The sequence below is a fragment of the Dermacentor albipictus genome, chromosome 9 (assembly GCF_038994185.2).
Source record: "Dermacentor albipictus isolate Rhodes 1998 colony chromosome 9, USDA_Dalb.pri_finalv2, whole genome shotgun sequence".
NCBI lineage: Eukaryota > Metazoa > Arthropoda > Arachnida > Ixodida > Ixodidae > Dermacentor > Dermacentor albipictus.
The window spans coordinates 53,489,943-53,505,367 of record NC_091829.1 but is presented as its reverse complement, the minus strand read 5'-3'; the positions used below and the strand labels follow the sequence as shown (position 1 = coordinate 53,505,367).

Sequence of the window (15,425 nt, the reverse complement as noted above, 5' to 3'; positions counted from 1 at the left end):
TACAAATGCAATGGGACGCGACAAGTTGCCTTCTTTTCCCGTGTAATGGAAGTGAACAGTACGCCACTGTATAATGATTCTTTCTAAGTCAAAGGAAGTGGTCGTCGTTTTAACGCAGGCCCTTCTAGAAGAGCCCGTGGAAAACAGAAAAACGTTATGCAGATGCAACATACATGTTGAAATCCATCTCAAACGCAGTCTTCGTGAAGCACTTTCAAGGCCAGCTTCAAAGATAAATCTACGTACTGTCGATATAGAGGAGTATCCGTGCAAAGTTTTAGGTTTGAAATACAAGCGGTTGCGTCGGGAACTCCTCGCAAATGTAGACGTTCTTTTTACAAAACTGAAAGAACAGGAACAAAAGCAAAAAAGCGACCATTACGGCACGCCGTCAAAGACGCATGACTCAGAACGGGCGGCTGCTTGTTATGGCCCCCGAGATGAAGCATCACTCGCTACGGCCCGCGGCGCGCTGAAAGAATCTCGGAGGCAATGTGCTGGGACTCTCATTTTATCCGCCATCTACCATGTGCACGCATCTTCTCCTTAGATGTTGTTCGGAGGTTACTGTTAAAAGAAAATTGAACAATTATAGGCTCTGCGGAATGGCTAAGATTGCCTAAGCGGTGTTTACCACTAATTTATTACCGATTAAAGAAGAGGCGACATTCTAGTGCAGCTGCATCCTTTAGTGCAATGCCATAAACCCAACTGCGATGGGCCCAATTGTTTCCGTCGTCAATGTATGCAGCGCACAATCTCAAGCAACGCTTAGGTTGAGCACCCCGACATTCACAAGATAGGTCAAACTGCAAGCGGCTGTTCATTCAAGTGCGCATGGTTAGACCTCGACGGAGCGACTGGACGAGAAACAAGGTGACGTTTTATGTTTTGCCTCGGGAAGAACTGCGAAGAGTGATGTACGCATCGATAAGTGCAACGCGAAAGATGGCTGGTAAGTTGACTACCATTTGACCGTTTGATTTCGGCCTCACTGGCCTAACGAACAAAGTGCCACTTGTGCGCATGCGACGGTCTGCAAAGTCCGCGATGGTATAATAAGAATCCTTCACGTAAGGACTCGCCGCCACATCTGGTATTGATCGATGTCACACACGTGTACGTAGCTTGCGTTTTGATGTCGCGAGCATGTCCTGTACAAACAGTTTCAGGAGAACGTCAAGAAAAAAACTAATTTTGCTTGGACAGAAGAGCCGAGTTTGAGAGCCGGAGGTTGGCGCTCACAGTGAAAGTTTCTGGTGGGAATGAAACATCATTGATAGTGCAACCATGTTCTCACGTTTTCACGCCTACATTCAGGCATAAAGGGTCTTTTTTTTCTGCTTGTCGTGCTTCGATTTATGTGTGCGCGTTAAGCGGCAGACAGCCAGCGCACGTCTTGCTTAGGGTTAATGCGATACTTCCCTAGCGAACCCTCGTGGACTTTGCTGACCGCATATCTTGTGCTGCTGTCCACTGCTACTGCTAAAGCTGCTTCTTTCTCGCCGAACAGTTCACTCGAAGAAAATGGGCAGTGGTCTCAGAGCATAAGAAGGCATGAAGGCAAAAAAAAGAAAGAAGAAACACCGCACGCGTAACTGCTCCTGCCGATGAGCTCTTTGAGACGATTGCTGAACGCGCCATATCTCGTAGCACCACGTGCACGCGAGAGCACGTGCAAGCAGTAGCGCTAGGAATGCACAAGCACAACGTTTCCATCACACGCACGCGCTCTCGCGCGAAAGCTTTCGTGCAGACGAGGGCTCACGTGCGCCGTAAAAATAAGTTTCACCCTCAGAAGTGAAAGAGTGGGTCAATCGGTTTATGTATCGTCACCTCACATCCTCGGTGAAATAATCCAAACCCGTGAAGTTAAATAAGGGTGTAAATCTGCTTATGGTGCTACGGTTGGTGGTGGCGCTGTGACCGTTGCCTTCGCCGCTCTGGCTGACAATTGCGAGGCGCCTTCATCATTGACGTCCGATGCGCGCATCTCTGATGCAACTGCGCCCTGTGGCCTTCCCGGTTTAGTGATGCTTCGCCTCCCTCGAATCACAGCAGTGTGTGGGTTCTACATGATATAATTTTGAAGCGAAGCTGTTAAGGATAAAACCCCTTAAGCTTCGTAAAGTAGCGCCACGCCTTGAAGAGTGCTGCGTCCTCCTCTCGCGCTCTAGCCTGCAGAGGTCATAGGCTAGTCATCTGCAGGGTTTCCCTCTATATCAAGAGGGAAAGTAAAATTAGTCAAGAAGGAACAAACCAACCATGATGCAGTAAGGGTACAAGCAGACGAATTCAGGCTGGTACTTGTAAACAAATATACAGCCTTAGAACACAGGGATGAAAAGGACATAGAGGTAAAGATTGTAACATTAACTAGACTGGCTTCAGAAGCAGCAATCGGAGTGGGAGGTAATGCACCAAGACAACCAGTGGAAAAGCTCGCCCTAGTAACAAAGTACCTAACAAAGAATGCAAAAATCACGAATGTGTTCAACTCAAGAGATCAAATAGAATTCGCAGAACTCTCTAAACTGCTCAACAAGGAGAAAGTAAGGGATATTCAAAATTATAACGTGAGAAAGACTGGTGGAGCAGTAAAAGATGGACGCAACATGAAATCACTGAGAAGAAAACTTGGCATAGGACAAGCCAAGATGTATGCACCTAAAGATAAGCAGGCTAATATCATCAGCAATTTAGAGGATGTAGTAAAGGCAGTGGCAGTATTCTATACTGAACTGTAAAGTAGCCAGAGGAGACACGCTACCTTCATTCGAAGCAGGAGCGAACAGAATACACAGGCTCATTCTATAACTAACGATGAAGTTAGAAAGGCCTTGCAAGGTGTGACCCGGCGAAAAGCGGCAGGAAAAGATGGAATAACAGTCAATTTAATGAAAGATGGACATATCACGCTTAAAAAGCTTTCGGACCTTTATGTACAATGTCTCACGACTTCAAATGTTCGAGAGAACTGGAAGGACGCCAACATTATACTAATCCACAAAGAGGGAGACGTTAACGTATTCAAAAATTTTTATTGGACCATTAGCTCACTTTCGGTATTGTATAATATACTCACCAAGATAGTTTACAATAGAATAAAGGCACCGCTTGACTTCAGCCAACCAAGAGGACAGGCTGGGCTAAGGAAGGGATACTCTACAATGGATCACATCCATGTCATCAATAAGGTAATCGAGAAATCTGCACATTACAATCAACCTCTCTAAATAGCTTTCACAGGTTAAGAAAAGACATTTCATTCAGTAGACACCAGCACTCCTAGGGGCACTACATAATCAAGGAGTACATAAGACATACGTAAATACCTTGGGTAATGCTTACAAAGATTCCACAGATAGGTCGGTTATCCACAAGAAGACCTGAAAGATACCTATAAAGGAAGGGCTCAGGCAAGGAGACACAATTTCTCCAATGCTACACACTGCATGCTTGAAAGAAGTATTCAAGTAGTAAGGCAGTGAAGGGAGCTAGTTTGTGGACGCTCACGATTATACTGCGCTTAATGTTACTCTGACGATTTTAGGTACTACGTACGTACGTCCACGCCGTGACCTTCGCTTAAAATTGTCAGTGTAACACTAAGCGCAATAGAATCACGAAGAAGTATTCAAGCTATTAAACTGGGAAGGCGTAGAAGTGAGGATCAACGGAGAATATCTCAGCAACCTTCGGTTTGCAGATGACACTGTCCTGTTCAGCAACACTGGGGACGAATTACAACAAATACTTGAGCACCTTAACAGAGAAAGCGTAAGAGTGGGGTGGAGAAGTGTGGTCTGTTTTATATTCAGAAGACAAAGATAATGATCAATGACCTGGAAAGGAAACAAGAGCACAAGATCGACAGTCAGCCTCTATACTGGTGGGCAACATTGTGAAGCTATGAAGGGAGAGCTACGGGTGCGTGGCTGCTGCACATGTGTTATACCACGGCAAGTAGTCCGGCAGAGTTGGCAGTGAGTTGGTTTGCTCGACACAGACGCTGAACAGACGCAGCTTCCACGTGCGACGGTTTCGCGTTTCGCCTGACGCGGAAGGGAAAAGATGCAAACCAAGTTAACGCATACAGTCAGTGCTGTGTTCTGTCTTATTTAACTGCTGCTAGTACGGTGTTTACGTCTTCTTTTCACCAGCCTAAACTGACGTGGATTAAAATGCGGGACTTTTTTTTTTAGAAGGGCTCTCACTTGTGCACGCTTCGCCTCAGTAGCTTTACCTTCACAGCCCAACGTATGCGGCAGTAGAAGACTAGGAAGAACATCCAAATCGGTCATCATTCACTTCCAAGATCTGGAACTACTGAGGGCCATAAAATTTTTCAGTAAATGGATCCCATGTCACCTATATAAAAAAAGTACGACGTGTGCTACGCATGCGGCAAGGTTGGAGAGATTCAAGACGTCTGCCCAGATCCAACAAGCACCCGCTGCAGAGGCTGCGGGCTAAGAAATCAGCCGGAGGATCACGCTTGCGAGCCGAAGTGCCTTCTCTGGGGGAAGAAGCATCAGTTAGGGGACCCGTATCGCAGGGAACTCTACAGGAAACCCCACTGGGTTAAACAACGCGACGCGGCCAGGGCCGAACAAGAAAAGGGAGGAACGACCGCAGGTAGAAGCAGGCCGACAACGGGGGTCAGGCTACCGCCTGCGGCGAAAAAGCAACGATCCCAGTCTAGGGACAGAAGTGCATCCAGGCCGCCAACCAGGGACGACCAGATCCTCTGGTCAGGCCTCCAGAAACCAGGGGACAAGGGGACCCACTCTGGTATGCCTGTCAGCTTCGCAAGCGTAGTCTCCCAAGGTAGAACACCAGAATTAGAGGCACAGGCCTATTACTTAAGACAGAAATAGAGAAAAGAGATGAGGAAAATCGCCAGCTAAGAGATATAAGCAAAACCCTAACAGAAACAGTAAAATAACTCACAGAGCAAGTTGGGCAGCTAACGAACCCAACAGTGCGAGCTACCCATGCGGCGCCAACAAAGCCGCTTACCCCAGTCCGGAGAATAGCTGCCCCGAGACGCAGGACGAGGGCAGCATGGTGGCAGATACGGTAGGCACCGCAAAAAGAAAGGCAGAGGGGCACGAGACGCCTCCACCCGAGAGAAGAAAAAAGATGAACAGAAATATTAACGAAGATGAACTAGAGGCGCGCCTCAAGGAACACGAGAAAAGCATGCTAACCAAGCTAAGCGTTATCATAGATAAGAAAATCCAGGCTATATTAAACCATATGAACGCACTTCTGACCATGACAGGAGGTGATGAACGAGCTCATCCCGATCCCGAGCCTCCCTTGAGCCCGGAAGCCCCGTTCACTTCAGCATCATGGCCAGGGCACGAACTATAATTTGGCAGTGGAACTGCAGGGGTTTCAAAAAGAAAAAAGGCGTTGCTGCAACACCACATTCTAAATCAAGGAGAGCCTCCTCTTGCCGTGGCGTTACAAGAAACAGGCAAACCCCCAGTCAAAATTTCAGCGTACCGCACATTCGACAACGGAAGAGGGGAAAGATCTAGAGTAGCCACCCTAGTTAACAATGACATAGCGGTAATTGAACACGATGCGAGTACGGACGAAGTGGAGGCCGTAGTCCTAGAAATCCTTACCGGCAAGAAGAATAGGGGAAGCATATTTGTTCTGAACGCATACAGCCCCCCTCGTCACAAGAAGGCACAGTTCGAGGCCACATTTAAGAACGCGCTGAGGGCAGCAAAATCGTGCCCCCTACTCGTTATAGGGGACTTTAATGCAAAACATCACGAATGGGGCTACACCAAAATCGACAGGAAAGGTAGAATGCTGTGAGAAGCAATCGAGAACACAGGACTCCCGCTACTAACGGACCCGAACGAGCCAACCAGAGCGGGTAACAGCATCAGCTGTGGCACAACTCCAGACCTAACACTAGGGCACAGGACGGGGAAAACATCGTGGAAGAACACGGGTGAAAACCTCGGCAGCGATCACTTTATAATCGAAATACAAATTGATAGGAAACTAGGGGTGCCCGCGTACATAGCCAAAGCAGGTCACCGCAGCTGACTGGGATAAATTCAGGGATGTCAGATCAACAGCAGACTTAGGCGAAATCGGAGACAAAACAGAGTGGACCTCAACCGTCGTCTCACACATGAAACAGGTAGAGGGAGATGAGCTCCCATTCAGATTAGACAACATGCTTAGAAATATGTGGAATCGAAAGACAACCCTCGAGAATAAGCTACAGCGCCAGAAATGGAACCGGAACCTAAAGAAGAAAATAGCCGAGCGCCATGAAGAAATAGAGAGCTACGCCTTCAAACTAGAACAGAAAAGGTGGGATCAGGAATGCGACGAGCTAGAGAAGAATATGAGCCGTCCCGACACGTGGCAGATGCTGCGCCACCTCATAGACCCCACCAGCACCAATACCCACGCCAACATAGAGCTAATCAAGGCGAGATACAAATTTGACGGAACCGATGAAGAGCTCATCGACCAAGAATCGACCGATCATAGAAATTTATACAGGCCCCGTATTCCCGGCAGCGGATAAAGAATATCAGGGAGCGGAGAATCCGCTATTGGACGAACCGATTATAGTAGCAGAGGTCAGAGCCGCGTTCTTTGACTTCAAATGGAACACAGCTCTTGGCCCAGACAAGATCACCTACGGTATGCTGAGGAACTTAGACGACGACTCTATAGTTCACCTTACAGCTTATCTGAACAAAATGTGGGAATCAGGGGAAGTCCCTAAAGACAGGAAACACACCCAATCATTTTAATCCACAAGAATGGCAAAATCTCGGGTATACAAAATCTCAGGCCAATTTCACTGACCTCGTGTCTAGGCAAATTAATGGAGAAGGTAATTCAGACGCGACTAACTAAATTCGCGGAAGAAAGCAGCATCTGATCTCACGAGATGGTAGGTTTCAGACCGCACCTTAGCGCTCAAGATACCATGCTAAGACTCCAACACGATATTATAGACAAACGAAAGACCAAAGATACGAGAGCAATGTTGGGCATAGATTTAACCAAAGCGTTTGATAATGTCAGCCACTCGGCCATCCTCGATGGCCTTTCAGATCCTAACGTAAGGAAGAGGAGCTTCGCCTACGTAAAATCTTTTCTCAAGGACAGAACAGAGACCCTGCACATGCAGAGCCTCAGCTCAGAAGAGATTATATTAGGAAACAGGGGCACCCCGCAAGGAGCCATCCTATCCCCCTTCCTATTTAATTTAGTTACGAAAGACCTCCAGGGCAAGTTAGGAAGGATCGAAGGACTAAAGACGAGCGTCTACGCAGACGGCATCAAAGTTTGGCTCAATGAGGGCAGCGATGCGTCTATCGAAGAAAGGCTCCAGCGGGCAGCCGACACCTGAGACTTGTATGCCAAAAGTAAAGGGCTGAGCTGCTCCCCGACGAAGTCGGAACTACTAATCATCAGGCCCAGGACCAGAGCAGACAACGCATCTCCTCCCAAAATCTCGATAGTCTTAGACGGGAAAGAAATTCCGCAAGTAGATGAGATCCGAATTCTGGGCATGCTCATAAGCAAAACAGGAAACAACCACATGACTATAGCTAAGCTAGACACGCACGCAAACGAAATGATAAGCATCATTAGATGAATCTCGGCCAGAGGCAGAGAGCTAAAGGAGAAGAACAAGTTAAGGCTGGTCCAGGCTTTCATCTTGAGTCGGATCTGCTACTCAACCCCATTCCTTAGCATTAAATAAGTAGAAATAAACAAGTTAGACGTCATAATAAGGAAATGTACGAAACGGGCAATGGGACTACCAACCTCGACCTCATCTGAAGCACTAGAAGGAATGGGGGTGCATAACACATGGCAGGAGTTAGCGGAAGCAACGAGAACGGCAGAACTCGAACGCCTGAGTCTAAGCTAGACGGGACAGCACGTTCTAAACTCGGTAGGACTACAAGCGAACAGAGGAACCATATACCAGGCGTTCCACACTGAGTCGAAAATTAGGAAAGCCCTCATGGCCGCACCGATACCTAAGAACATGCACCCACAACACGATCAGGAAAGACGCCAGCACAGAGCCAAACACTTGGCAACAAAGCTAAGCAGAATGCCACCCGAGACGGTTGCCTTCACAGACGCCGCCCTTGGCAGAGACGTAAGCTCCGTCTCAGTGGTAGTCGACGGGTCCGGAATAGAACAGGGCGCGATATATACAAGCGGAGTAGACGCCACGACAGCGGAGGAAGCAGCCATCGCCCTAATGTGCGTTAGTACGGACGCGAGGGTGATCGTTAGCGACAGCAAATCGGCTGTAAGGAATTTCTGCAAAGGCAAAATATCAGAATACGCGTACAGCATATTATCGAAAGGTAACATAGAGGGATCACCATAGCCTCGGACCCCGCTCACTCCAACATACCACGAAACGAAGCCGCCAACGCCCTCACCCGAGCGCTCATTATCCGGGGATGGGGGGGACGGCAGCCTCAACCTAACTTTAAGGTCGCGACGCTTGCGACCTACCACGAGGTCAGAGAGCACTACAGATTAGGACGTCGGAAATATCCACTCCCGGATAGGTCCCTCATGTCCGCAGAGGCAGCCACCTGGCGCCGCTTGCACGCCAATAACCACATGTCTTCCAGATGGAGATACCTCACGCAAATGGGAAATCCGGAGAACCAATTCCTATGGACCTATGGGAGTGCAGCCACTCCCCGGGATATATTTTATTCAAGGTCGAAGAAGCATGGGAGCCCGCACTTCATAGCGAAGACCCGGCGGCACAGGCCAACATTGTCCGTCTGGCAGCCGAAGCGGCAAACCGCTTCGTCTACTAACACCTGCCCCTTAGGGTGACATCGGGCTCCCTGGACGTCTACGAGCGGTACCGGAGCTCCGGTGTCACCCATTACGGACAATAAAAGTTTTCTCACTCACTCACAAGCGGGCGAGCGTTGTTACACGCTGGGCGCGTCGGGATGTGTTGGCCGCGTCCCCAATTACGTGGAACCATCTGTCGAACTTGACGCTGTAGATCTCACCAATGTTAATTTATGTGTGGGCTCGTTCACGGAACGTCGAACTATATTTAGGTCTTGAGCCCCCGTATTCAGAAATGCAACTTAAATTGAAGCGGATGCTTGACTTGATTTAAATGACGCCTGGCGTTAACGCACCCAGACGCTCACTGCGTTTCATTTGGCGCGTTCACGATAGGTGCCACTTAGATCAAGTCAAGCATGGGCTTGCACTTAAGTTGCATTTCTGAATACGGGGGTAAGAGACTGGCGTTCGGTTCGGTACGGATGCAATACACGAATTATATCGAGAAAAATAAAAACCTAGTAGTCGCTTTTCGAGGCTGGCACAGTCATTTGCGACGAACTGTGCCAACAGGAGGTCGAGCCTTTCGCGCGAACAGCATACAGTGAATACTTTCTCAAATACAAAGTTCATACCTTTTAGCTATGAGTTCCCACCATGCTGGATCCGGAAATGGCTTCGGTGCGTTCACTTCTCGCAGCAAAGCCAAATCGTAGGCCATTCAAAAGTACAGCCTGCCCTTGGTCGCCTTCAACGCCTACATTTTGCGAAACTTGTCGTGACCGACGGAAGGACAGAGCAACGGTGGAGCGAAAACAATAAGGCTTTATTTAGCCATCAACTTAACAGCGGTGGGTGAACTGGACGGTTCTACGCAACAGGAATGAAAGCGCGCGCCAGATTGAATGCCGGTGCTTTTAAGCACAACCAAAGACAGAGTGGTAATGCTTGCGCCGCTTTTACGGGGCATGCCTAGCTGTGACGCCTTGTCGCCTAGGCGCGCGACATATCAAACTCTTTTGTGTCATGCACTCCCGAACAAACGAAAACCATGAAAGCAGCACGCATGGTTCCCCACGTACGCACGCAAGAATCGGATGCATGCGTATACGCAGCGGCCGCGTTTGCCTCACACACCGTGCGTGTTGCGTTCGGCATATGCGCACTTGGCAGGACGTAGCGATCTTGCGTACGCAACGGCGTTACGTACGCAACGTCCCCAGTACTAAAACTGTCTGTTATTACAAGGCATTGCTTCTTTTATTGTGATATGCTTGTGTTCTAATGTATCGTTCCTATTTTGTCCAGGACGACGCGCAATACAAAGACGAGCAGGTGGTGGTTGGGCCAGACAAGTTGTTCATCGGCTTCACTGTTCGCCTTTTCCTCTACAACAAGGACCAATCGTAAGCGCCCGTTAATGTTTCGCACCAGCGGAAGCTCTTGGTGAACCGAGGGACGTTTAAACAAAAGCGAATAGCTTTCTTTAATTTTTACACCGTTTCCCCAATGCCGGCGGGCGGGCTGTCTGCTCTGATAGAATAACGAGAGAGTATAGCGAGGTGTAGAGAAGAGGGCTGTCGCGCAGGTGGAGCAAGCGGAGAGTATTTGCGTCAACGGAACAGAAGGAATGGTGGCGGTGTTTTTGCAGCTCCCTGATTGGTCAAAGAGGCACCGACGTCACAGGAGAGCTTTAACTCTCTGTGTCGGTGATGCAGTGGCCGTACATGCTGCTGCGACGGCTGGCAGAATAGGAACAGAAATTGGAAATGCAACGCGGGCTCCGCATCAACGGGATGCAACAATGACCGCCGAGGAAGGACAAGAAACGTGCGTAAACAACTTTCACAAATAATTTAGGGTATTCAGAAAGCTGTTCGCTTACTCCGACAGTCATCATGGATGGTTTCTGCGTAACATTTACTTCGAATGATCGTTTTCTGTACCAGGTGCCAGATGTTTTCCTCAAATATGATGCCAGGTTTGAAAAAAAGTGCTACATCGTAGGCGAAAGAAGCCAACGGCATGCTGTTCGTAGTCGGCTCGTGTTGTTGTGACCCTATTTGTCGGAGTATAGATACAGCGAGCTAACTAGTTATGTTGAGCACTCTACATATCAACAGCGTAGGCGGCAGCTACATCGCCCTCGGAGCTCTTCTACATGAGCACAGCGCACGCTAAATCTTTCTGGCAAAGCATGAATCACACAGAGAGGATGTCTCTTAAAGACCCTCCGTCTTTCGGGGATCACTTGCTAAGGAAACAGTTCTCGTCATAATCGGCCACTACGGTGGTCATGCAGACGTCGAGGAGGAGTAGGTCAACACAAAGCAATCGCGCCGCTTTTGAGATATAGAAAAACAACTTTATTGAGCAAAACGATGGCTTTGAGGATCTTAGTAGGATGGATAATTGGACATGTTGGTGACCGATAACCGTAAGTGTACAGCGCGAAGGTTACACGTGGACAAGACAAGTGACAAGGGTAAGCGCAGACTGCCAAATGAAGTTCTATTATCAATGCGCCGGATTCATACTTGTTCTTGTTTCTTGTTTCGTACATGTTTAACCTTCGTGCTGTAGATTCACGATTTGAGATGCTCGCGGAAAGTGGAAGCGCATACACCTTACTCATTGCGTCAACGGTGAGAGGGAGAGATGAACAACACAAGCCGCCATGAGGAATGCCGCTCCCCGAAATTCCCAGTGATGTCACAGAGAAGTCGCTCGTTAAGAAAAGACACACGGAATCTTGGAAGAATGGCGAATTTCTGAACATTTCAGTGTCCACGTTCACCCAGCGCAATGTTCGACGTCAGTACCACAATGACCTCGGCCTCTGCTCTTCGGCGAATGCATATACACCTGGATCTACCAACTAGCCTGCCTCTCCCTGTTAAATATACTTTGTCCACAGGCCACACTCGAGCGACTGCGATAGCACTGTTTTAAGGGAACAAGAATTGCACAGCTTTCAGGATCCGCTTGCGGTCTAAACCAAATTCGTATTGGCGCTTCGACACACATGCTCCGCTGATGTCAGGAATAGGCCCACCAAGTCGTCAGCTTTCGTTACACAGCTTCCGAGATCAGCGCAGTTTTAGAGCGCAGCTCTTAGGCGCCCCTTCCAGTGGCGAGCGTCGGCGTAACCGAGAGAACGAGCACAACGAAGGATGAAAGACCGAACCCGAACCGCAGCCGGGGTTAAAAGATGCGAAGAGGAAGGCGGAGGAGAAGGGTATGGTGAGAGTGTGAGAAGAAGTGCGGCGATGATGGCTACGAGATGGCGCCAGAGTAGCGCGCGTCGTCTGGGAGACCTATCGGCGGCAGCTGGTGTGAAACGCGCCCACGCTAAAGCCCCTTAAACTTCGTAAAGTACTGCCACGCTTTGAAGAATGCCGCCTCCTCCTCGCGCACTCTGGCCGAGGCCGACGCCGCGTCGCTATTGGCCTAATGGCATTACGTGGACCCTCGCGCCGTGCATCAGCGCCATTTTTGCTCGAGAAGCGTCTACGGAGTGACGAGGAGAGCATGTTGGCGCCGTTGCTACGCTCGAGCAGTGTAGGCGGCGCCACGGTGGAGGAGGGAGCGTGAAAGAGAGCAGAAACGAGGAGGAGTGAAGGCGGAGGAGGAGAGTGTCAGTACTTTACGAAGTTTAAGGGGCTTTAGCCCACGCGTCACCAACGCGCCGCCTCTCGCGAGAGCCAGATTAGCGAGAGCCAGCGCGTTTGCAACGTGCCACGGGAGACAGATTGTTCGCGCCAGCCAATATATTGCGAAATGAAAACACATCTGACTGTGTCCGTCTGTGTTTGTCTGTAACCGTTTTCTCCTTAGGTTAGTCACTGGCTATGTGCCACTTGGAATGTGCCGCTTTTGAGTGAACGTGTTTGACGCCAACTTGGGTCACCGGATGCGTCCCATTCATGTAGGTTCTGCTGGATATGTGATACCGGATATGTGTAGCTCTTCAGCGAGTATATCTTCTGCCAATTTGGGTCACTTCGCATGTGCTACTGGGTATGCGCCACTCCCCAGTGACAACGAAAAGTTCGGCAGAACCCACCTCACCATGAGTGCCGACGTTAATGCATTTGGCATTGAGCAAAGGCAGCGCTACAGTTTGCCACCGCCAAAACGCGTCATGGATGAAGCGTGTAAGCAGCTGGGCTCCTGCCTCGTGCTTCGAGCCTGCTTAATTATATCATCATCATCATCATCATCATCATCATCATTGTCAAATAATCCTACATTTATCTCTGTTGCAAGACGAAGGCATCTTCTAACGATCTCCATTTATACCTGTCGCGCTAGCTGGCTCCAACTTGCGCCTGCAAATTTCCTAATTTCATCACCTCAGCTAACTCTTTGCCATCCTGGACTGTGGTTCTCTTTCTTGCGAAACCACTCTATAAAATTAATATCCTTCTGGTTATCTGCCTTACGCATCACATGGATTGTCCAGCTCCTATCTTTTCTTTTAATGTTAACTTGAATGTCGGCTGTCCCCGTTTTCTTACTGATCCGCATCTCTTTCTTACTGTCTCTTAACGTTACGCTTAACATATTGCGTTCCATGACTCTCTGCGCAGTCCCATAACTCGTTTTCGAGCTCCTTTGTTAAACACGAAGTATTTGCCTCATATGTTAGCAAGGGTACAATGCAATGATTGCATGCACTTTTCTTTTCAATGACAGTGATAAGCTCCCAGTCATGATGTTGCAATGCCTGCCGTACGCACTCCAAGTCATTTTTATTCTTCTATAATTTTCCTTCTATTGATCCTGGCCCCTGTGAGATACAGACCTAGATAAACGTACTCTGGCACAGACTGAGGCCGGCTGACGGTCATGGATTCTTGTTTATTTGCCAGGCTATTGCAAAATATTTTTGTCTCCTGCATATTGCGCAGAATCAGGGTGGAAAGATAGACAACGTGTCAGAACGAGGCTGCCGCGCCGACAATTTTTCCGCTAGTGGTTCACGTCTCTCTCGGCAGATGGCGTGGGTGATTTGGGGGGGGGGGAACAATAACAGTGAAGAGGAAGAGAAATGCAGCCATAATAAAGCACAGAGCGCTATGGGGACACAATAGGTACGAGGTGCTCCGAGGTATGTGGAAAGGTGTAATGGTTCCAGGACTTACTTTTGGAAATGCGGTTGTGTGCTTTAAATCAGAAGTACTATCAGGACCCGACAGCAATCAAAGGTCAGTGGGTCGCCTCGCATTGGGTGGTCACGGGAAGACTACAAATGAAGCTGCGCAGGCTGATATGGGCTGGAGTAGTCTTTAAGTGAGGGAAGCTCGCAGTAAAATTGAATATGAAGAACGACTGAGGAATATGGAATAAAGTAAATTGGCTGGGAGAGTGTTGAGGTATCTGTACAGGAAAAAACACTGATTTACAGTGGAAGAAAAGAACTAGAAAGCTTACCAGCAAGTATGTGGCTTGTAGGGTGGTCAACACAGCAACAGAGAACGTGCAGAGGAAAGTCGGAGACGCTTAAATAATCTCGTGAGTGGCGGCAATGGAAAAGGAACCTGCCATGAGTAACTACTGAAGAGGAAAAAACGAAATCAGGAAAGAAACAATTTATGATAACTCAAAGGGAAGCTCATTACTTTTCGAGGCGAGATCAGGATGCCTTAGAACACGCACCTATAAGCGAGATATAAAAAGGAAGAATAGGCATGTGCTTGCTGCAGTAAAGCTAGGCAAACGATGGAGCATCTTTTATTAGAATGTGAAGACATCTATCTGCCCTGCGGTCGATTTAGGCACCACAGGCCTCCTTGAAGCGCTTGGGTTCAGCGAAAGCAGCGGCAAAGTAAATATGTCCGCTATAGAGATCAGTGAGAGGCGATTGGAAGATAGGTGGATGAAAAGCAGGGAAACGACAAAAAACGGAGACGTACAAAAGCAAAGTTTCGCAATAGGGGTTCGGAAAATGAGGTTGTAAGAGTTCGTAGGTTTTTTCTTCTTTTTTCTCTTTTTTAACTTCGGCAGGACTTTAGGCAGTATAAGAGCAAGAGCTTGGTGGTGCAACCCACCGCCCAATTCCAAAGGCGATGCTCATAACATCCATCTATTCATCCATCCATCGTCAACCAAAGCAGCAGGCCCGGCGCGCTGGGCTCCTCGAACATGCGCGTGAATAAAAGTACCGCTAGGCAATTGTGTCGTATATGTTTGTGCACTAGTCTAAGTGCCTGGCGAGCCTTTCGGAAGTGAGGTTAGGTATATATCATCTTGAATACCCAAGCTTAGTATTGCCAGCGACACCTAAACATGCTTCGCAACTCGTGAAAGTCCACTGTAGAGACTATTCATCACTGGGGATGGATGGAAAAACTTTAATAAGGTCATTAGGTCGCGCTAGTTTGCTATCCCGAAACGGGTCACTCCTACGTTGGGGCATAAAAGGCCCAGCCTTTCGGCCGCCTCGTAATCCCCTTGGACTGCCCATAGCTGTTCTAATGTGAGACTGCGTAGAGCTGCGTCCCAGCGTTCTTCAGTGTTGTCTTTGCCACTGCGTAACATGGAGCAACGCCAGAGCATAACGCTAAGATCTATGGTGTCAT

The 15,425-nt window shown here is 48.6% G+C and overlaps 1 protein-coding gene and 1 long non-coding RNA gene across 2 annotated transcripts in view; one reads left to right on the top strand and one right to left on the bottom strand.

The window, feature by feature from the left end:
• The window catches only part of LOC139049879 (uncharacterized), a 225,462-nt gene that overhangs the window by 14,949 nt on the left and 195,088 nt on the right, over positions 1 to 15,425 (bottom strand). The gene's annotated exons all lie outside the window — the stretch shown is intronic.
• LOC139049876 (uncharacterized) overlaps positions 1 to 15,425 on the top strand; it is a 60,561-nt gene that overhangs the window by 1,015 nt on the left and 44,121 nt on the right. The window contains exon 2 of the mRNA XM_070525734.1: positions 10,150 to 10,247. Within this exon, the coding sequence (XP_070381835.1) occupies positions 10,150 to 10,247 (98 nt within the window). The remainder of the gene's footprint in view (positions 1 to 10,149; positions 10,248 to 15,425) is intronic.